Genomic DNA, 21,238 nt, shown 5'->3' with positions numbered 1-21,238 from the left:
TGAACGTCTTGCAGTCTTTGTCGAGCTTCTTATTTCCGCCCTTTTATGATTCCAGCGTGCCTTCGTTTGTACGACCCATAAAATATAAATTGTTATTGGAACCATACCCTGCACCAGATGAAGCACCTTCTGTTTTTTTTTTTTACATGGACACCAGGAAGTACCACTTCCGTGTTAAAACCTTCCTAAAACAAACCCTGTCGTTGACTATTATGAGTTAATATTGATAGTGAAGTGTATATGAATATTGCAATGTTTCCATTCAACAATGTCAGATATGTTGGTCAATAGCTGTTTTGTTCTTTATTAGCCTCCATGACTGGCTGGTTTATATTTTAATCTGCCTAATGAGGGATCCTGGCACTTGGAAACTATGGACCATGAAGGCCTGCAAATGCTATGTGCCAAGTAATCCTTTTTATTGAATTATTTTTTGGTGCCACTTAACATTTAATATTTTACATCAATGTTACAGTCAGTCATATGTAGAATTATTTAAATTGAGCAATGCTTGCACAGGGGGCTCGTTTTTGGTCCTGGCTGTGGCGCTGCAGGAGTCTCTCAAGCACGGGATCTCCATAGCAACAGCCCTAATACCTTGCCAGATTTGGACCGGAGACGGCCGCGGCGTAGCGCTCCAACAGGCCTGACGGTGAGCAGGCTTCAGTAATGCAGGAGGTTCCTTAAACAGGAACAGATGCCAAGTGTTCCCCGGCGCACCTCACATGGCACCGACGCGGTGGCGGATCTCGTGGATGATGGCATTTTAGCAGACGTGCTTTTGCACATAATCCGATTAAAACAAAAGGCCTGCAAACTTTGAATTTTGAATTTTTGCCCTCATTTCAGTGATTATGACCAACAAGCCAGTTCAGATATTTCTTTAGTTTGTTATATATATACAAATTTTTCCAAATGTGATCAAATATCTAGTTTTGACTCCTGGTAGGAAATAATTATATGAAAAATGAATGCAATTAAAGAAACGTAGCAAATACACACACACACACACACAAACCACAATGGAATTCTTGGATAAATACTATATATCATTTAATTACATCGAGTATAGAAGAAACTCCAACTACATCCATTACTGATTGAGCAAGCACCTCCCTCCACTCTCATTACTGCCGCCGCTAAATATGACTTATTAAAGGTCAATCGAGTAAACTGGCGAGCCACCAACGCGGGCCGCGTAAGCACAATCATGAAGAAGAACGGCACATTCACTCCTCTGGTACACCGGAGCCGACGAGACACAACGGACTTTTATAAGGCGTGCATGCTGGGTAGGGGAGAGCTCGGCGCTGAGGGCACAGAAGGAACCGGGGAGCCGGGGCTCCGTCTCGGCCTACTTGAACTGACTGATGGGAGGAGGGACGCGGATGTCCTGACCCTTCTCCAGCCTCTTCTCACATTCAATCAGGTAGTTCACGCCGTCGATCACTGTCTGGACCAGCTGGACCTGGAGCAGGAGGCAAGACATAAAGACACACTCGCCTATGAACCAGAAGTCCCAGGTTCAAATCCCACTTAGTACCATTGTGTCCCTGAGCAAGACACTTAACCCTGAGTGTCTCCAGGGGGGGACTGTCCCTGTAACTACTGATTGGATAAGGACGTCTGGTAAATGCTGTAAATGTAAATCAAATGTGTATCTATCTGTGAGGCAAATGTGTGACAATCCCAAACGGCAAAATAATAACCCAACCTGTGTGTTACAGAGTGTTACAATATACTATATACAATATACAATATTATTAATCCCAATTTGCAAAAAAAAAAAACAACAAAAAAACATGCATTAAGTTAACAGTGTAATCGACCTGAATCCTGAACCGCGTGCCAAAGCTCCAGGCACAACGGGGGCATTGTTGTCGAGAAACGAGGAGCGGGACAATGCGTCCTACCTCCGACTGGCCCAGGCGGTCCAGGTTGGAGATGTCGAACGTGCTGCCCACGGCGGCCGTGTCCACGCCGCCCGTGCCTCTCTTCTGGAGACGCAGGTTGTCCAGGATCTTGGGGAAACGAGGGTCCTGGCGAGGGGGACGGAGCAGAGGAGTCGATAAGAGACCCCGGAGGGTTCCAGAACAGCGGCAGCCATTAAACTGGGCCAACGAAAAATGAGAGCCTTAATTATCCTCGCACTCGCCAATTTTAAAGTGGACTAATAGGGCACATATTTGGAGGGGCTTCCGGAATTCTTCCGAATGGCACAGCATCAAATGTCCTCTCTAATCCCAGGACCGCGCCAGGCGCGTTGACGGATTACGAACAGGCGTGCGTAGTTGCTCGGTACCTTGCTCATGAGGGGAAGTTTGATGTGGACCCCGGCGCGCAGCCCCGTGCCCAGGTTGGAGGGGCACGTGAGGACGTAGCCCAGGTGCTCGTTCCACATGAACTCCCAGCCCTTCTCCACGATCAGCTTCTCCACCTTAAAACCACACGAGAGAAACCACATTAGCAGGTCTTCACGGCACACTTTCACTTTGGCCTTGACGGGGCGGTGGTGGCCTAGCGGTTAAGGAAGTGGCCCCGTAATCACAAGGTTGCCGGTTCGAATCCCGGTCTGCCAAGAGGTGCCACTGTTTCCCCACACTCTGCTCCCCGGGCGCCTGTCATGGCCGCCCACTGCTCACCAAGGGTGATGGTTAAATGCAGAGGACACATTTCACTGTGTCACCGTGTGCTGCGCTGCTGTGCATCACGAGTGACAATCACTTCACTTATTTGTGTATTGTGAAGTGAGGAAATGGACACTGCAGATACCAAGGACGGGGCACCATAAAACGTTCGGAATTAAAGATCTGCCGGACCCCGCCTTCTTAAGCTGAATGCACGCGGCGAAAGAATCGCTCTCTTCGTCCGTCGTGTGTGAGTGCGCGCTCACCTCCTTCAGGCCTTTGCAGAAGCGCTCGAAGACCCTCTTCATGTTGCCCCCCTTCTCCATGGAGATGACGCGCGTGTGGTCCTCCTCGTTGATCCATATGAGGAAGGTCTTCTGGTTGTTGTGCCTGGCGAGAGAAGGCCGTGGGACATGACAATGTGTGAGTCCGCCACTCGCCGTGCTTCACGATGTGATGTTACTCGGAAACGATTCATCTGTCGAGCGAGTTTGAGACCCCCTCTTAATGAATTAATGAATGGAAAAGCCGGGGCAGAAAGCCAGTGGTTGAAAGAAGAGATGAATTATGGAGGAGGCTTTGGCTTGAGGGGAGACACCCGACGATCGACGCTGGACCAGGACGCGGGGTAGGAGTCGCGCCACCCCGTTTCTGGGGCCTGGACGTAACTCGAACCTGACGGAGTCGCTAAAACCCTCCACGCTGGAAAGTGAAAGGCAAGCGCCAGCCGATCCACCACGAGATTCCAAAGACAAACAGACGGAAATAAAGGCAGTAATGTGGCTATCGTGTATATATATTAAAACGTGCAGGACTTACCAGATGCCCCTGGCGTCAGGCCAGTCCCGAGCCATGCCTGCGCAGGTCAGGAGAGGGGACACCGGCTTGTCAAACAGGAAGTGATCCTGCGTGAAGAGGGGATTTTGCCTCAGATGCAGGTTCAGCTGGCATTTTACATACGGGCAGTTGGCTGGTAGGGTAGGTAGTAGCCTGGTGGGGTAACACACTTGCCTATGGACCAGAAGACCCAGGATCAAATCCCACTTACTACCATTGTGTCCCTGAGCAAGACACTTAACCCTGAGGGGACTGTCCCTGTAACTACTGATTGTATAAGGGCGTCTGGTAAATGGTGTAAAAATGTAAAATGTAAATGGCTGGACTGGCCGCTCACGTCGATCAGCTGCTGCTGCTCCTGCTCGGTCATCTGAGTGAGGCTGTAGTACCGTCCCGTCAACTCGCCCCGCAGTCCGCCGAGGGCGTCCACCACCACCCGCTCCACCTCCCGGCGCTCCGCCCGGGTGCATGCCGGGGGCAGACTGAGGCCCCGTATGCTGCGCCCGGTCCGCACGCGCGAAGACAGCACGTAGCGCTCGTCGAACACCCCCGAGCGAATCTGGAGGGAGCGTTGGAGAAATGAAACGTGCGCACGACGGACACTCCGCCGCTGCAACTCACCTTGCTGGCGTCCAGGTCGGTGGGGTGGGTCATGGAGCGGGAGTCGTAGCCGTTGTGCCTCTCCTTGATGACGGGGTCAAAGAGGTCGGCGAACACCTGGCGAGAAGCGAGAAACGACAAGGACGAGAAGAACGTGGATGAGTCGCAGCGCTGAAGAGCCCGCGCGGTTGGGCCGGCCGGACGTCCCCACCTCGTAGGACTCTTCGTCTCCGGCCACCATGCCCACCGTCTTGATGAAGGGGTGCCCGGGGTTGTCCACGCCGGTCTGGATGGCCTGGTCCAGGGTGAAGCCGTTGGGGGTGGCCTTGTCGCACAGCCTGGCGTACACGGCGGGCGTCAGGTGGCTCGCCATGCAGTTGTTGTGTTTCCGCAGGTCCGGGTACTCGGCGCTGTTGGGGGGGGGGTGCGGACGTTATTACGCGCGTTATTACGCTGCGCGCCACTGCGCCACCTGCTCCGGTAAAACGTGCACGCGCCTCGACGCAATTCGATGCAATACATCTTTTTTTTAAATTTTTTTTTATTGCACCACATTAGAACATTCGGATATTAAAAAAAAAGAAGGATCCCGAAACAGAGCGGTACCTGGCCGGGTACAGCCTCCGGACGTTCGCCGCGGCGCCGACGCGCCGCTCCCGGGCCAGGAGGTACCCGGCGGTCAGCGATCCGGCGCCCACCAGCGACAGGATGCCCACGCTCCTCCTGGCGGACAGGATCCTGGAGAAGGCGCCCGCCATCGTGCACTGCGGCGGAGAGGAGAGGCGGGAGTCGGGCCGTGTGGAGGAGGGAGGTCCGCAGTCCGGCCGCCCGCCCGTACTCACCAGTCCGGCACCGCGGAGCGCAGACGCGGGGAGTGCGGAGAGTGAGCTGCCGCAGAAACGAGGTTAAACGTGTGTGTGTGTGTGTGTGTGTGTGTGTGTGTGAGAACCCCCAGACTGCTGCTGGGAAATAAATAGGATTTCTATTTAAAAAAAAAAAAAATCCTGGTACTGAGGAAAATCCGCCACAGGGTTTCATTCCACCTCTTTCCAAAAGATGATCTTAAATGTTATGCTAATCAACGATTTCTAATCTAAGACAACCTTTATCAAGAAAGGGAGACATTGCGAACAGTACAGGCCACACGTTTGGACACACCTTCTCATTCGATGTCTTTTCTTTATTTTCATGACCATTTACGTTGGTAGATTCTCACTGAAGGCACCAAAACTATGAATGAACACATGTGGAGTTATGTACTTAACAAAAAAGTGGAGACCTGACCTCCACAGTCACCGGACCTGAACCCAATCCAGATGGTTTGGGGTGAGCTGGACGAACAAGTACTAAACACCTCTGGGAACTCCTTCAAGCATTTCAGGTGACGACCTCTTGAAGGTCATCGAGGGAATGCCAAGAGTGTGCAAAGCAGTAATCAGAGCAAAGAAACTAGAATATAAAACATGTTTTCACTTATTTCACCTTTTTTTGTGAAGTACATAACTCCACATGTGTTCATTCATAGTTTTGATGCCTTCAGTGAGAATCTACCAACGTAAATGGTCATGAAGATAAAGAAAACACATTGAACGAGAAGGCGTGTCCAAACCTTTGGCCTGTACTGTACACGTCAGGCCGTGTGATTAGTCCCAATCCCAGATGATCAAATTTAAACAGCTCGCTGCTCTCTGCACATTTTTAAATGGAAGTACAATGTGAGAATGTGAAGTGCAATTTAATGGATGTGAACATTTGATCGAAAATCGTAGAAGATGCGCTTAGACCTCTCCAGATGTTTATGGAAACAACATGTCTGAAACTTCCAATGTTCATCACAAATCTATGTGCACATAAGCAGAGTTCCCGGGTCAGTATTAAGGTGCGAAAAGTTTTTGGCCAGGTTATTTGTTGATACTAACCCTCAAGTTTTCAGTGGCCCAGAGCTTCTAAACCTTTTTGTAAAAGGATGCCATTCATCAATCCAATGCACAATTTCCATGTGTTTTTTTCCACTAAATAATACTAAATATTGAATATGCATTTGTTTTTTTATGAAACGATTGAAATAGCATTGATTAAGAAAATCCAGATGTGGGGCCAAACCTCCGACCTTGAATAAAAAAAGAAAGACAACAGATGGCGTTGCTGAATCACCAATAGGAGATTCATCATTCTTCATACGCACCACACGTACTTTAAATCCAAACAGGCCGACTGTCCACGTGTCGCGAATGGCCTTAACCGTGGAAGAAAACGCTGAGATTTCTGCTCACCTGCCACCGCGGGACCCGGGAAGGAGTGGCCGTGGCCCTGAAAAAGCCCTGAAGCGGTTTGAGAGTGCGAGAGGCGTGTCCTTATCGCGCTCTGTTACTATTTGACTGCGCCGGATGACAAACACACAAGAGAAGCTGCTTATATGGACGGCGACCCGACGAGACGATGGCCGGGAGCAATCCGCGCCGCTTCAGAGTTGGCACCAGAGGCCACTTTTACGGTTTTAGCCGGAGCGCTGATAAACTGGCAGCTGAAGGCCACCTCACACACTGTGATCTCAGAACAGTAAGGGGAGAGGCCAACCGGTGCACGCCGATAAAAATGACTCCAATAATCAAGACGAAAAAAAAAAAAAAAGAAGCCTGATCAGAAAATAAAGGGGAGGCTGCGGTGATAAAATGTAAAGAAACTGATCACAGGGGCGCGTGATAAAAATCTAATGTTAGATTTTAATCCTGCGATATTAAACAAAAAGACCGTACTCCTGCTCCGGCAAATAAAATACGGATCAATGTGTCATGTGAAAGTGAAGTGATTGTCATTGTGAGACAGCGCAGCACATGGTGACATGGTGAAATGTGTCCTCTGCATTTAACCATCACCCTTGGTGAGCGTTGGGCAGCCATGGACCACTTAAAACATTACGGTCTTTATTAAAAAAAAAATCTTTTCACATTTACAACGTGTACAAAAAAAAAAAAAAATCTAAATTAATTTAAAACATACAGAATTAAAAGATATATAACCTTGATCACATAATAGAGGTTGTTTTGATCACAGAAACGTCACTGAATCTTCACAACAGCAAATCAAATGCTCCGAAAATGAAAATACATCTTCTGAGAGTCAAATCGATTGTTTTTTTTTTATAGACAATATGCCTACAATGGGACAGCTGCACATTATTCCTGAGGGTGCCGCTCGTCATGCTTCACGCGTGGAGTCAGACCAAGAGTCTCTTCCTGCTGTAGATCCTACCAGAAGCGTGGCGGCGGCGGCGGCGGGGTTGGCCGAAAGGGGAGTGGTCCGCCTCAACTTCATCGTTTGTTGCAGATTCCTCACCTGAAGCAGCGGCAATACGCGAAGTTAGTACTACTCTACATAGCAACAGGCACACATTTTAAAACGGGTCATTTATTACAGTACGCCCAGACGTCTTCCACTCACCTTTGAACTGCGTGGGTGCTTTAGAAGCCGAGGCCGCCTGCGCTTTGTATAGCAAAGGTGACTGGGTAAGAGCCAGAATGCTACTGGCTGAGACAGGATTCTTCGCTTTAGTGCTGGGAGGAGTCACCACTGAAATGGGAAAATTGACCAGATGAATTACGGGCACAAACGTACATGGCGCCTTGAAACAATGAAAGCGCAACTAGTCTGAACCACAGGTCTGAGATGCACTAAACGCAGTATGAATACATAGCCCACAATATCACAATCCAGACTAGAGCAGAATAAAAAAAAAGCAGTCCTGTGAATCATATTTTTGTATAATGAGGGGAGAGAGAGAGAGAGAGAGGGGAGAAAAAACAAAACAAAAAAACAACTACCCTCAAATATGAAATGTACATTTTCAAAATGCAATACATGGGGGTACCCATGTATTGATAATGAATCACCAAACAAAATGTGACTTACTGTGACGGTTTAAATTAGAGAAAACGGACTAAATGCATCCGGAGGCCCAACTGCAAACGTAATACACCGAACTAGTGACAGTCAGACTATCAGATGATGTGACTGACAGTCGAGCGACGTGTACATTCAAAGCTCTACACCAACTTTGTGCACTGAGCGCCAAAAGGTTTTCTTTTTCCTTAGGTGCACCAAGTATTTGTCGGCATCGCATTTAATAAGTTTTACAGATTTTTTTTTCTTTCCATATAAAGCAATACTGATTTGTAAATGATGATTAAGTAATAATCTGGTTAATCAAGTTCTTCCTTTGAAGCACAATTCTACGAGAAAATTAAATTGTGTTGGTGCCTAGAGTGCTTCACCTAGCTGAAATTAAAAAAAGATAAATTAAATTCTCAATTAAAAGTGCAAGGGCTTTGATTAAGATCTCGGCAGGGAGCGGCCGGTACATTTATTGTTGCATGTAAAAGGTTCAATAGATGCATTGTGTTTCATTTCTATCTGACCATGCATTCTTCTTTGCATTCTGCAAAGCCCTGAGGGATGAGGAAAAATGACTGACCAAAAAAAGGTCCAGGCACTCTCAAACGGCCAATCAGAGAAGATATCAGGACCCAAACCTTCACAATCTCTCATCTGCTTAGAATAGGACTTGGACATAACGTGGATTTTTTTGTCACTCCACTGAGAACTTGCACTCTAGAGCACTGACCGTACCAAACTAGAACAGGCACTTTGCGCATGTGCCACAATTACACATGCAGACTTTGAAATGCGAGCATTTACCTTCAGACGGAAAAGTAAATCACTGTTGTCTATTGGCTTGGTGTGTGACGCAATATGGGAAACGGAAAAAGCGCAGGGCTAGAAAGCTAACTGCTGGCCGTCGTAGCAGACTCGAACATGGGTCTCGAAGCCGAAAACGATTTTAGCTCCGGCGCATGTGCACTCAGATTTAATGGCCAAACTCAACTAAGCTGCGTGGAAGCAATGCAAAAATGCCTGAGATTACCATCTCCTCCTCAACAAAACCAGCAGTCGGATTCCTTCCAAAGTCCTACCTGAACTCGCTGAGTCCGTTCCAGGGAGCCATGGTGCGTCTTCTTGACACAGGGCTTCATTATTGTTAAACTGTTGAACCAATGAGTCTGTCCAGTCCATGTCCTCGATCTGATCAAGGCCTTTGGTCTTGGAAAAGACATTTCTAGCCCTTCCACGTGACCTCAGTCTTTGGCCACTTTTGCCGACTGAAGGTTCCTGGACCTCCGTGTCTTTTAGCCTGAACATCTCCTCTAGTTCTGGGTCCTCCAGGAGCAGCTCTTCAGTGATTCCCTTCTCCTTGTTGATGACAGCTTCCATCCGGGCCCGTTTTTTGCGAGGCCATTTGTCCAGGCTCTCCGGGGTCGAAAGCCCCCTGCAGCTGGGTGACGGGGTCCATGGCGTCACCTCACCCGCTCCAACTGGTGACGGTGTGCCAGCTGGAGTCCGCGTGGGTGTGTAGGATTGGCAAATGTATGTCTGGATGCTTCCTTTTCCCGGCGTGCCTTTGGCAGGCGTTCCGTGGCTGCAGATGGAGGGCGAAACGCCGGCAGCGTCACGCCGCTTGGTGCACGGGACAAGAGGACCGTCCAGCCGTGAAGCTCTAGCGGCCAGAACACCTGGAGTGCAGATTTTGGCTGGGCCGTCACCAATCGCGTCTCTAGCATCAAACGAGTCTGTACGCTTGAATTTGAGTTTCGGAATTCCCGAGGCCTGCATTTCCAACTCCACTTGGTAGGTGAGAGCATTCGGGGTTGCTGGCAGTTTCCGTCTGGAGGAAGCCCGCGGCGTTGAGAACTTGGGCGGTGCTGCAGAATACCCAAGGCGGGCGGCGGCTTCTCTCTGCTGCCGGTCTGGAGTTCTCCGAAAGCCGTAGGTTTTCGGTGAGGCTGTGAACTTAAATACCTCAGAGGACTTGGAAGGCTTCCTGGTGAAGGAGATGTTCATTTTCAGCCCATCAGTAAGCTGTGTCTTCACCACTGAAGCGTCTGTGATATCAATGCTGTCCTCTGTGGTGGCACCACTGATCTGAGATGAGTCCAGGGTCTGGGAGTCTGAGGACGAGATCTCCACAACCTCTTGGAATTTGTTACTTGCATCAAACTTGACTGGACTTTCTCTAGTCTTTGGCTGGGTATGTCTGGCCATCCTCTGCTGAACTGGTGACTTGCGGAGGTTATAATGCTTCATTTGGTCTGTCTGGCCACAGTCACTTCCTGAATACGTGCCTTGCTCTGATTGGACAGGTTCCTGTACTGGTGGAGACATGGCCTTTCGAGGAGAGCGTAAAGGACTGTCTTTAACTGGAGTTCTCCCAGAGCGTGTGAGCATGGCATGAAACGGTCCAGGACTTTCTGGAGTGGTGGGTGAAGAGTGAGCAGGCGACACCATGTCATCGCTCTGCTGCATCGAATTCTTGAAATCTTGTCCACAAAAGCTCAAGCTCCTCAGGGCCCTTCCAGACCTCTGGTGCATTCTGTCTGTGGGTTTCTCAAGAGTTTTTGATTTGCTCTCAGGACTGAATAACTTTCCAGGTGTAAGTAACTTTGGTACCATTCTAGTGGAGGAAGGAGATTCTGGGATCTTGAATGGAGCGTTAGATCCCTCAGACCTCAGTGTTCGTGGTGAAGGTGACCAGGTCACAGACTTTTTGGGAGTTCTGGTGTTGGGGCTTTGAAGAATTAGGGCGGCGGCAGGGGGGGCATCGTTCAAATGGGTCTTTGCTGGAGTCCTCAAAATCCCCTTCAACGGGCTGTTCTTCCTAGGGGTCACTTGCACCAGGCTTCTTACTGGAGATCTGAAGGGGCTTCCCCTCAGGGTCATCCGATTCTCATCCGTTATAGTCTCCAAATCCTTGGAGTCAGGAGAGACTGAGTTTCTTGAGGCACCTTGAGGGGTCCGGGGAGTTTTGTTCCCTAGCACGGATTGGGAAAGTCTACTCAGAGATTTTGTTGGTGTCTGATGGGACTGTTTTTTAGGGGTGTTCTCTGGACTCTGGACACAAACACACCAAAAAAAAAATCAGAAATCCTTAATTGTAACTATTTTTTTTTTTAAATGGACAATAAATGTTGTCTGCTTGATCGGTGTATACCTCAAAGACATTTGACTCTGTGGAGTCCAGTAATAACCTCCTGCTGCTTTTCCCTCTGGTTGGTCCAGATGAGGTAGAAGGACGACCAGGGGATTTGGCAGCCCCAAAGAGAAGGCGCATCGGAGACTTAACTTCACTAAAGCTCCTGCCACCTAGAGGACATAATTCATTAGAACACATACAAAACAGGATTTCTGCAGGTTTAAAGAAACCAAATTTAAGACTTTTAAGGGCTCTTTCATCAAGATCAAGAACCTGCATCGGGGTCAACTACTTTTGTTCAAGGGCCAGAGTTTCTGGGCAGACACTCTGAGGGCCATATGCTCTCCTAAAACACATATTGTTTTATATATCATTAATATGTTATTATGTAATATATTCATCGTGGATTGTTTCCATGCTAGGGAGGTTAGCAGCAGCACTTTTAACACATAACTTGTTGGACCGAGATATTTAAACAGCCTGAAATATATAAACACTGATAATCATTACTGTCAAAAACCGTCCATGGGTATGGTCCCATGCATGAATAGTATTTATTTATTTTTTGCTTTTTACTAGTCACTTACCTGCAAACCTATTGCTACAACCAACAGCCAAATAAAGAAAGGTCAGTAAAAGGCAATTAAGTGAAAGTGAAGTGATTGTCATTGTGATATACAGCACATGGTGCACACAGTGAAATGTGTCCTCTGCATTTAACCCATCGCCCTTGGTGAGCAGTGGGCAGCCATGACAGGTGCCCGGGGAGCAGCGCTTTTCTCAGTGGCACCTCAGTGGCAACCTTCTGATTACGGGGCCGCTTCCTTAACCGCTAGGCCACCACTAGCGGTTAAGTACTCCAGAGTAAACCAGGAAGTGATTAGTGTTATAGTGTCCTTTAGTCAGTGGCTACTAAAGTTCATTCAAAACAATTTGCTATTAAATAAACCATACAATGGAAATACAAAAGCTTACTTTAGCTTCTCAGAAAGACATTTTCTAAACTCTGCAGAGATGCTGTGTATAACAAGTTCACATGCTGCTTGGACATGGACAGTAGTGCGAGGGCGGCTTTAAATTAGCCACGCGAATGGTCATTGAAGGTGGAATATCTGCTGTACTGTTACCCCTGGCAAATGTGAGGTACAAGTTGCCGTTACGGAAGCCTGACATACCCGACATCGCCATCAGACTTACAGTAATGAATGGGAGAAAGAGCCCAGTTTTAAATGATACTCTGGGCTGTTCAGTGTAGGTAAACATTGCATTATTAAAATATACACAGTGCATGATAATGTGGTATTGAAGCAAATTTTCTGGAGCAACGTCAGAATGGAAATTGCATGTGTACAATAATTTCCATATAAACCTGGAAGCGGGCAGCATGCAGTCACCACAGATTAATGACAGATTTGTTTCATTTGATTTATTGGGTCTGCAGTATTTATACTCTGGATTTAAGGATTACTAGTCATTTTTAATTATATTTAAAGCCTTAATTAGGGAAAATCCAATTTAAGACTTACCCTGCAAGGGTTTCCATGTATCTCCATTTGAGAGAAGTTGTGTTAAGTGCATAAAATGAAACCACATAAACATATATATTTCTCACTCACCATTCCGGCCTTCACTCCGCAGAAGCTGAGAAGAAGATAACGCTCTGTCCAAGTTCCTGGATCGAGGCTGAGAACTGGAGTAGAACACGCTAGAATGTCTCCTTGCAAGGTTCTTAATCCTCGGACTCCTCCTCAAGTCTGGGAAACATTTCAAATTCAACCAGTGTGAACTGATGTCATATAAATGTATAACGATTCAGCAAAAATCACAATTGTACCTTCTGATGGTTTAACTGGGGACTCCTCTACAATGCTGACATCAGTGGGACCGGACGCCCTGAGGAGGAATAGAAAAAGATTTACACTCAGTACAAGAGCTCGCAAAGATCCAACCCCCATACCTAGCATAAAATAAAATAATGAAACCTCACCGGCCCATCATCTGCCTGTGCAGAAGGCGACTGGAGACCTGTTTATGAAGGGGGGTTTCTGCCACTTTTTTTGTCAAGAGTGCCGGATGAACTGCAATTGAAGCAAAAACCGGTAAGTATCATACGAAAGCTTATTCTGAATAGATGCAGTTCATCTTTTTCCAGAGTGACTTACCCTTGTCATCGGTCATCTGAGAGTGTTTGCGTTTCTTCAGAATGTCTACGGCAGACACAGATTGGCTGCGAGGCATTTTTGATTTCTTTGCAGGCGAAAGGGAATCTTGATTGAAGAGGTTTCTGCGCACTTTTGTTACCTCTGTGAATAAGAACACAGATAACTAAGGTTTTTGTTTTTTTTTTTTTTTTTAAATGCGGAAGTACCATTGCTGATCCTCTTAAAAACTCTAGCTTTACCTTGGACTTGTTGCTTCTGAGGTGGCAGTGGAGCTTGACTAGACTGGCTTGGCTTAGTCTATACAACACAAATTATATAAGCATTCATTAACGTACCACAATGTATTAAAATGCTCTTTAATACATTCAGAAATATGTGGACTCACCACTCTGCCAGACTTTCGAGGCATTTCAATCTGGCGGAGGGCTTGGGGAGCTTCAGTCATACTTCGATGTCGTGTAAGCATTCCACTTCTGCACAGAAGAGAAGGAGAAAACATAAGTTTCCAACTGAAAAAGGAGAAAAGCCTGAATTTCTCACACGTACCTCCTCTTGCGGGTAGAACGATTCCGCAGCTCAACCAATAGACCTTCAGACCCCTGATGCTGTGTTCCAGAAACTGAGATGGGACTGGAAGCAACACTGTCCTTTGCTACAGATTCATCACTGAAGAAATCCGAAGGCAGCACAGCCACTAGAGAATCTGGCAATTGGGTTCCAAGGCTGTGATAAACATCAGCCAGGACCCTAGGGATGTTGGTTATGTACCTGCAAAGATCACACAATGACAAGTTCAAAGCATTTATGACATATCATGGGCTTGACAGTAAACATGATTGTGTCTACTCACGGAGGCAAAACTTCATCCTGCATGAACTTTGTTAGGTAAACCGGATCTTTGGTAAGGGAGATCATTCGTAACATGTCCGCCACCTGGAGGCAAAATACAAAATATTTAAATGTTGCAGTAGGTGTGCACAAGCATGACGGTCGCAGCCTCCCACTAGTCCGGGTGTTGAAATGAATCTTATAATCGATGCATCGCGATGCAGACGGGGCGATTGAGCATCGATGCAGTGCAGAACATAATCGATTAAATCATAATGACATTGCTTGGTGATTAAAAATTGTGGCTGCCTGATCTGAGTACAGCGAATCCTCTGAATTTCATGAAAACGTCAGTGTTCAGTCCACGCTCACCTGGAGCCACAAACGTTTGAATCGTTTTTTGAAGTCAGGTTAGCACAGACTGAACGCAGATTTTCCGTTTTTCTGCTCATTGTAGCGAATCTAAGAATCACACGGGTGAATGGGACGTTAACTCTTGTATTTGAAAACATAATGTGAAGAAAATGTAGAACATTTATGGGATGCACTGCAATGCATTGATAATTGTAATAGAATCGTGAGACCAGTGACGGTTCACACCGTGACCTGTACACACAAAAAAAACAGACCTCTTCCACCATTTGTTCCACAGAGTCTGTGTTGCGCTGATCAGATGGTAGCCACTGGACAATCTCCAACCTCAGGACTGCCTGCAGCTGGCACCTGCAAATATTAGCATGAAGAAGTATTTCAAAACTTCTTCTATGATAAATTCTCCCCATTAAAGCATTTCTTTTTTGCATTTTTAGCAAATCACATGAAAACAGAGATCTAAATAAATCTTAAAAAAAAAAAAAAAAACAGCACTGACTCTCTGACTTTGTTCTCAGCATCGGGTGAATTTCCATAGAACTGTCGGACAGATTTACTGGATTTCAAAAGATTGATCCCAATGAGGCCTGCAGGCTGCACCTGCCAAAAGAACGACCGTCAGCAAGCGTCTAAAATTGTGACAAATGTTTGCTCAGCTGTATCACATCGCAAATTATTACTTAATATAAAAAGACGTTGAGCTTCAATCTCATTCTCTTATACCTTCGAGGAATTTGTGGACGTTATAAAAGTGTTCACAACGTTGAAAAGATTTCGCACAACTGTTAAAAGCGATGAGTCTCTCTCGGATAACGCCCTCTGGTAACTGATCTTCAAGTGAGAGATCAGTTCCTCCTCACTCTTAAAGTCTGGAAAGGCAAAAAGAAGACACAGCTACAGAACCGCTCAAAACGAAGCAAACGAGAATCTGTTTTGTCCCAGTTCGGATGAACTCACGCATAATGTTGGATCCAGTCTTCGACCGCTCCCCGGAGCATCTTTTTCCAGTTTTCTCTGGCTCCCTGGAGGCCACAGGGGGGTCCGAATCTGCTTGGCCCTTCTGGGCCTTTACATTCAGCCGCGCGGCATTCAACATCTGCAGCGAACGGCACATTGTCTTCATCTTTTGCCTCACTGGTGTACGCTGAGCACCACCTGCAGGACACACGGTGAAATAAACCCAGAATACCAGCTCATTATCCAAAGACTGCAGCAAAAGGATAAAAACATAGGAGGAGACATATCAAGGACGTACGTTTCTTGCTCTTTACGCCAGAGGCCTGAGAAGAGCTGGCCTGGTAGAGCTCAGACAAGTCAGAGAAAAGCTCGAGCTGTGAGGCTGAGAGCTCTTCTCCCTGCTCTTCCTCCACCTTCTCTTGAGCAGCATGGAGCAATCTGGAAGGCAGAACATCGTTGACAAAAATACAATGGCCGGATCAGTGAACACTTTCCATTCAATGGAAAGTTGATTTATATGAACATTACCTCATGGACTCCATTAAGTGAGAGCTGACTCCTGACTCATCGGACTGAGGGAACCAGCACTCAACAAATGCAGACACTGCAGAACTGGATCTATAGTTGACTTCCTGCTGTGCCCAATCAGGAACCTGATAGTTGTTTCCTTTGTCTGAAGAGCACAAACAAATATAAGTTAATTATTACATAATCAAATATAACGGTGCGACACAAGGCTTTCCTTACCGTAACCATGGTCCTCATCCTCCATGGTGTCGTACACCACACTGAGAACACTGCTGACCACCTCAGGCAGGTCACAGGGCTCATCTTCAGAGGCAGGACCTATCAGGTCACAGGTCAGAACCTCACTGCTTTCAGGTGATGGTGGCTGGAGAACAGCCAGAAGAGCTGTGAGGGGCGACTGGGGCGAAAACACAGCTGAGCAGGTCAGGGCGCCAGTAGTGACTTCAGCCAGCTGCAATGTGACAGACTAGTAATTAGTAAGAAAATTTGCACCTGACAGCATTCGACTACAAGGTGCTTTTACCAGATGGAGACGGCGAGACGAGAGTCCTTTAAGAAGGTGTAGAAAAGCACAGTGATCCGGGCCACTGCCTGCTGGGCTCTGCAGAACCCAAAACCCAGAGGACCACGCCAGAGAACTCGGGTCCCAGTCTTGCAGCACACCAGTCAGAAAAATGGTCACCGGTCCTGCAAGCAGGTGCTGTTGGCAGGCAACTGGCTCCAGAGAAACGCTGCAGCTCTGGGCACCGACTCCTGCGAGTATTTCATTTAAATTAGGAAGAAGAATGAATTTCCAAGCCCAGCTTTATGCTTATGATGGACCATGCTTTCTAGCATAAACTTCACACAAATTAATGCACAACTCTGTTGACAATGTAAATAGACAATGTCAAATAATCTTGATGAGATCCTGTTATTCCCAGTATGCAAGTGGTTGCCATACTGAAGATTTTAGATCTTCACCTGAACGTCAGCACTGAACTTCAGTACAAAGCAGGAGAGGACCTACCAGACCCCTGTCATCAACAGGAGCCCAGTGGAGAGAGTGGACAGCTTCCGTTACCTCGGTGTTAACATCACGCAGGACCTGTCATGGTCCTGTCACATCAACACCGTGGTGAAAAAGGCCCGGCAGCGTCTCTACCACCTCAGACGCCTGAGAGACTTCAGACTGCCCTCCAAGGTGCTCAGGAACTTCTACTCCTGCACCATAGAGAGCATCCTGACGGGGAATATCGCAACCTGGTTCGGGAACAGCACCATGAAGGACAGGCGAGCCCTACAGAGGGTGGTTCGATCAAGCTCCCTGACTTTCAATCAACCTACAGCAAACGGTGCTGTACCAGGGCCAGGAAGATAGTGAAGGACCTCACCCACCCCAACAATGGACTCTTCTCTCTGCTGCGATCAGGGAAGCGCTTTCGCTCCCTGAAGTCCAACACAGAGAGAATGAGGAGGACCTTCTTCCCGCAGGCTGTCCAAGCTCTCAACAACAGTACATAGAACTCCAGCACTTTCACCTCCAATCACTCCGGACTCTTTTGCACAAAATCACTCTGCGCTTTTTACCTTACTGCTCTTTTTTTTTTTTTTTTTATGGCTCTTTTTCTCTTTTCTTTAAACATTGTCTGTAACTAATTTGCACACATTCACCCTACCAGTTACATATATTTTATGTTAAAGACGTAAAAGTGTAATATTTGGTTATGTTTGCAATATTTGCATATTGGTTCATTGTTTACTTGCAACATTTGCAATACTGTGGTCTGTAGCAGTCGCAAAAAGCATTTGACTGCACATCACACCATGTATGACTGTGTATGTGACAAATAAAATTTGAATTTGATTTAGTTTTATAATTTTCTGCTTAATGAGCATCACTTAGAGAGTTATAAATAAACATTAGTAAAAATATATAAATAATAATAATTCACCCTGGTCCCAGTGCAGAAGGCCTCGGTTCGGAGGGAAGGCAAATCCGTGTGCCTTCTCAGAGCTCAGAACATAGCCGATCCCGGAATCGAGGGGGAAGGCGCCCTGGGTCTCGCTTCCAGCGTGACAAGGGGTGTGTAACATACCAAGGGGCACCACGCTGCCACACACCAGCCTCAAAGCCTCCGTCACCATCTCAGCGCCCACACGATCTCCGGCGGTCGTTGCCTGGCAGAAGGTTTAGGTCTTTACTCACAGGGCTTGTGTTGAGTATGTCAGAAAACTCAGGATTGTGTGGGAGAAGCCCTTACCTCGCATGACGTGTCCACCCAGTGGAGGACAACCCGACGCTGGACGAGCATCTCCTGCAGACCCTTGGGCAGGAAGTGTTCGGGCAAGGCGCCCTCGGACAGCGCCAGAAAGTCCTCCATCTCGGCCTTGGAACGCGGGCACTGGGAGAGCACGAACAGGGCATTTCTCCCGACGCTCAGGAGCCCGTCGTCGTGGGAGACGGCGCTTCTCCCGGCCCGGGACGGCAGCCTGGACCGGAGCGTGGGCTTCGTCGGAGACGTGATGTCCGGCCTGTCCCACTGGAAGTCTAACAGCGCCTCCTTCGCGGCATTCTGAACGGAAACGGCCGGCGTGGATTTCAGCCTCTGCCTCCCGCAGCCGGTCCGGTTATTTGGATCCAGTTTGGCGTTAAATTCCGCCTCGAAGTCCTGAAACGTTTTGTCGCGGAGCTCCTTGAGGTCGGAGCCTTTGGAGATGAGGCTGGCGCTCCTGGCGGTACGCGAGTTGAAGAACTTGTAGCCCCACCGTAGCTTCTCGGCGCCGTGCTTACCGGCGAGGTGCAGCAGCACCCGCAACACCCACCGCCTCGCGTCGCCGGGTTCCGCCGCCGGCCGGTCCACGTCGACGAGAAAAACCACATTGCTCGCGGCCATGGCGTCCGAACCAGCATCGGCACCGCAGCCCCCTAAAACCCGAACCCGAGAGCTCGCATCAAGCAGCAACAGGCCCGCCGCGTCGCAGCTTGCATCCTCGCTGCGTGACCTGGTGACGAGCCCCGTTCCTCACGCAGCTAGTCGGCTAACTAGATTTTAGTTCTTTAAAACAACAGCGTTTAACCATAAAAACTACTCTCCGCATAGGCATTAAAAACGTTTGAAGTAAAACACGAAGTGTTTACATAGCGGCAGGAAAAAAATTAATTGTATCACCGCCCGAATTTAAAACAATAGTGCTAAAAATGTCATTTGAAATTCGCCATTTTGCGACTCGCCTTTTCACTTCAACTCTTCGCGCTTCGTGTCAAGCCGCGCCCCCTTTGTTGTCATTCGATGGGAGATGGATCGGGAGCCACGCCCAAGTCTAAAAACCGTCCCTCTCATTGGACGCCGCGCCTGTCACTCAAGGGCCCCCAGTGAACGTGCCCACCGGGACACGTGTGATTTGTCAACGTCGCAATGACGCCTCTGTTCCAGAGCGTTTAAACGTTTAAATAGAAAACACGTTCGAGGTGGCGGCTTTTGTGTGTTCGAAGCAGTGCTAACTTTCACGTTCTCAAAACAGACAACTTTTTTTTGGATACAAGTGGACAAGGGATTTACTCTCGCCACCCTCACAGTGCCAGCTTGGTGGGAAAGGATGAGATGGATGACAATGCATGCATGAGTTCCACATTTTCCCACTACGGTTAGAGGAACGGTGGCACTGGTAAACTGAGAGCTTTGTCAAACTCCCAACATGGGTTTGCCTACCGGAGCCAACCCACCAAACACATTAGGACTCCATTTGCAGAACCATTTGCTGAGTTGCATATTCTGAAAAACCGCCACACTTTTAATGTATTTTCTTATTTTGCTTTGTGCATCATAACTTTCCACATGCTGCATTTTTTATCTCTCTGTTTCTCATTTGTCCTCCTTTTGCAGCAAGAGAAACACAAGAGACTATCTATGCAAAGCGAACTGCTGATTCAGAAATATTATCACTAATAAAGTATTACATATTACATTACTTACATAATGACAATTACATGCTATGCAGTGCATCAGTGTACACTGAAGATACTGTGACTACACAGGAAAGGTTTTGTTTTGCTGCAAAGGGAGGATAAATGAGAAACAGAGAGATTGAAAATGCAAGTCTTTGGGCTCTTGGTTGCAGCCCAAAGCCCACAAGGGCTCTGCTGTGGTTTGTGAGAATGTAGGTCAGACTCATGGATCTTTTCTCAGACAGCACACAGACACAGCCTGCTAATTCATCACAGGCATCACTGAAGCCGAGCGGCAACGTACTGTTGCATTAGTGAGGAAGACGATGCTCGGCGTCGCCGTGACAAACTTCTCCCAAACTTACTCCTACTAATACTACTACTACTAATGAGAAGATGAATACGTGCTATTTATACGATTTTTCCAGATATGCAGTAAAACATTAAGAATATAAATACAATAGAAAACACAATAACAAGGTGTAAACATCAATCAGTAAAAGCAATTCTGAAACGAGTTTTCTGCAAAGAGAGAAATGGAGACATTTTGGACCGTCTGGATCGGTTTAAAATGTGTTTCAGTCCATATTTCTTTGTTGGAATGACTTTCTTCAGATTTACAGCATTTATTAGACGTCCTTATCCAGAGCGACTTACAATCAGTATTTACAGGGACAGTCCCCCCCTGGAGACACTCAGGGTTAAGTGTCTTGCTCAGGGACACAATGGTAGTAATTGGGATTTGAACCTGGGTTCTAAACACCATGTAGGAAGGAAGGGACATGGACATTGCTAAGTTTGTATTGTACATATTATTACATCACAATTACATGACATTACAATTACATTTTCCCCTGTATATGAAACACAGACCTAAACAAAACACAAGGATTGTTATGATTATACACAATAATGCGAGATAAGATAATATTTTAACACTTAAACTATAGTACAGACAGTACTGGTAGATAGTATATTATTGGTCAGATACTTTTACAAGTAAACAAGCATAACCTACCAAAGTAAACAAGTTGAATCATAGAAATTTTTATGAAGAACAAATTTCACCCTCGACATGAGTAGCCCTTCCGTATATGGGACCTTTCACATAGATTATAATCAGCACAGAGCCTGACAAAAGAAATGAAGCAACCCAGACTTCTCCTTGGCGGGTCAGATAACCCTGTTCTCTGGGATCTGGTGGGAGAACGTGCGCCTCGGTAGCTTTGCGTCACACCAGGGAAAAGCCTGGCAGAAATGGAACACGGGGTTGTGTTTTGATGGCGGCCCACAGCCATCATATTTCATTCGCTTCTCATCCACCACTGCAACTGGGGAAAAAAAATAGGTCGCAGCGGTAAAGTGGGAGAGGTGG

General features: G+C 47.2%; 2 protein-coding genes and 1 long non-coding RNA gene across 3 annotated transcripts; 1 reads left to right on the top strand and 2 right to left on the bottom strand.

Moving 5' to 3' along the window:
- Positions 1–1,036: 1,036 nt before the first annotated feature.
- ckmt1 (creatine kinase, mitochondrial 1) lies at positions 1,037–5,012 on the bottom strand. The gene is made up of 9 exons (XM_028959226.1): positions 4,671–5,012; positions 4,276–4,474; positions 4,086–4,181; positions 3,802–4,023; positions 3,447–3,532; positions 2,894–3,017; positions 2,303–2,437; positions 1,914–2,039; positions 1,037–1,468 (listed from the first exon to the last, which is right to left on the bottom strand). Exons 1-9 carry the CDS (start codon positions 4,820–4,822, stop codon positions 1,355–1,357), a joined length of 1,254 nt encoding a protein of 417 aa, XP_028815059.1. The 5' UTR covers positions 4,823–5,012; the 3' UTR covers positions 1,037–1,354.
- On the top strand, positions 4,282–13,339 carry LOC114767432 (uncharacterized). Its single transcript, XR_003742935.1, has 3 exons — positions 4,282–4,968; positions 7,211–7,423; positions 12,727–13,339. It is a non-coding gene; the product is annotated as an uncharacterized LOC114767432 (long non-coding RNA).
- Positions 7,094–19,893, bottom strand: ticrr (TopBP1-interacting, checkpoint, and replication regulator). The gene is made up of 22 exons (XM_028959225.1): positions 18,179–19,893; positions 17,870–18,095; positions 16,459–16,688; positions 16,155–16,386; positions 15,936–16,080; positions 15,706–15,845; positions 15,408–15,605; positions 15,174–15,319; positions 14,950–15,050; positions 14,708–14,801; positions 14,101–14,183; positions 13,797–14,018; positions 13,636–13,723; positions 13,490–13,547; positions 13,251–13,391; positions 13,076–13,166; positions 12,923–12,981; positions 12,705–12,842; positions 11,107–11,258; positions 9,035–11,006; positions 7,506–7,634; positions 7,094–7,400 (listed from the first exon to the last, which is right to left on the bottom strand). Exons 1-22 carry the CDS (start codon positions 18,809–18,811, stop codon positions 7,282–7,284), a joined length of 5,397 nt encoding a protein of 1,798 aa, XP_028815058.1. The 5' UTR covers positions 18,812–19,893; the 3' UTR covers positions 7,094–7,281.
- Between the last annotated feature and the right edge of the window lie 1,345 nt (positions 19,894–21,238).

This window comes from Denticeps clupeoides, chromosome 17, assembly GCF_900700375.1.
Source record: "Denticeps clupeoides chromosome 17, fDenClu1.1, whole genome shotgun sequence".
Taxonomy (NCBI): Eukaryota; Metazoa; Chordata; class Actinopteri; order Clupeiformes; family Denticipitidae; genus Denticeps; species Denticeps clupeoides.
This window is presented reverse-complemented; position numbering and strand designations above follow the sequence as displayed.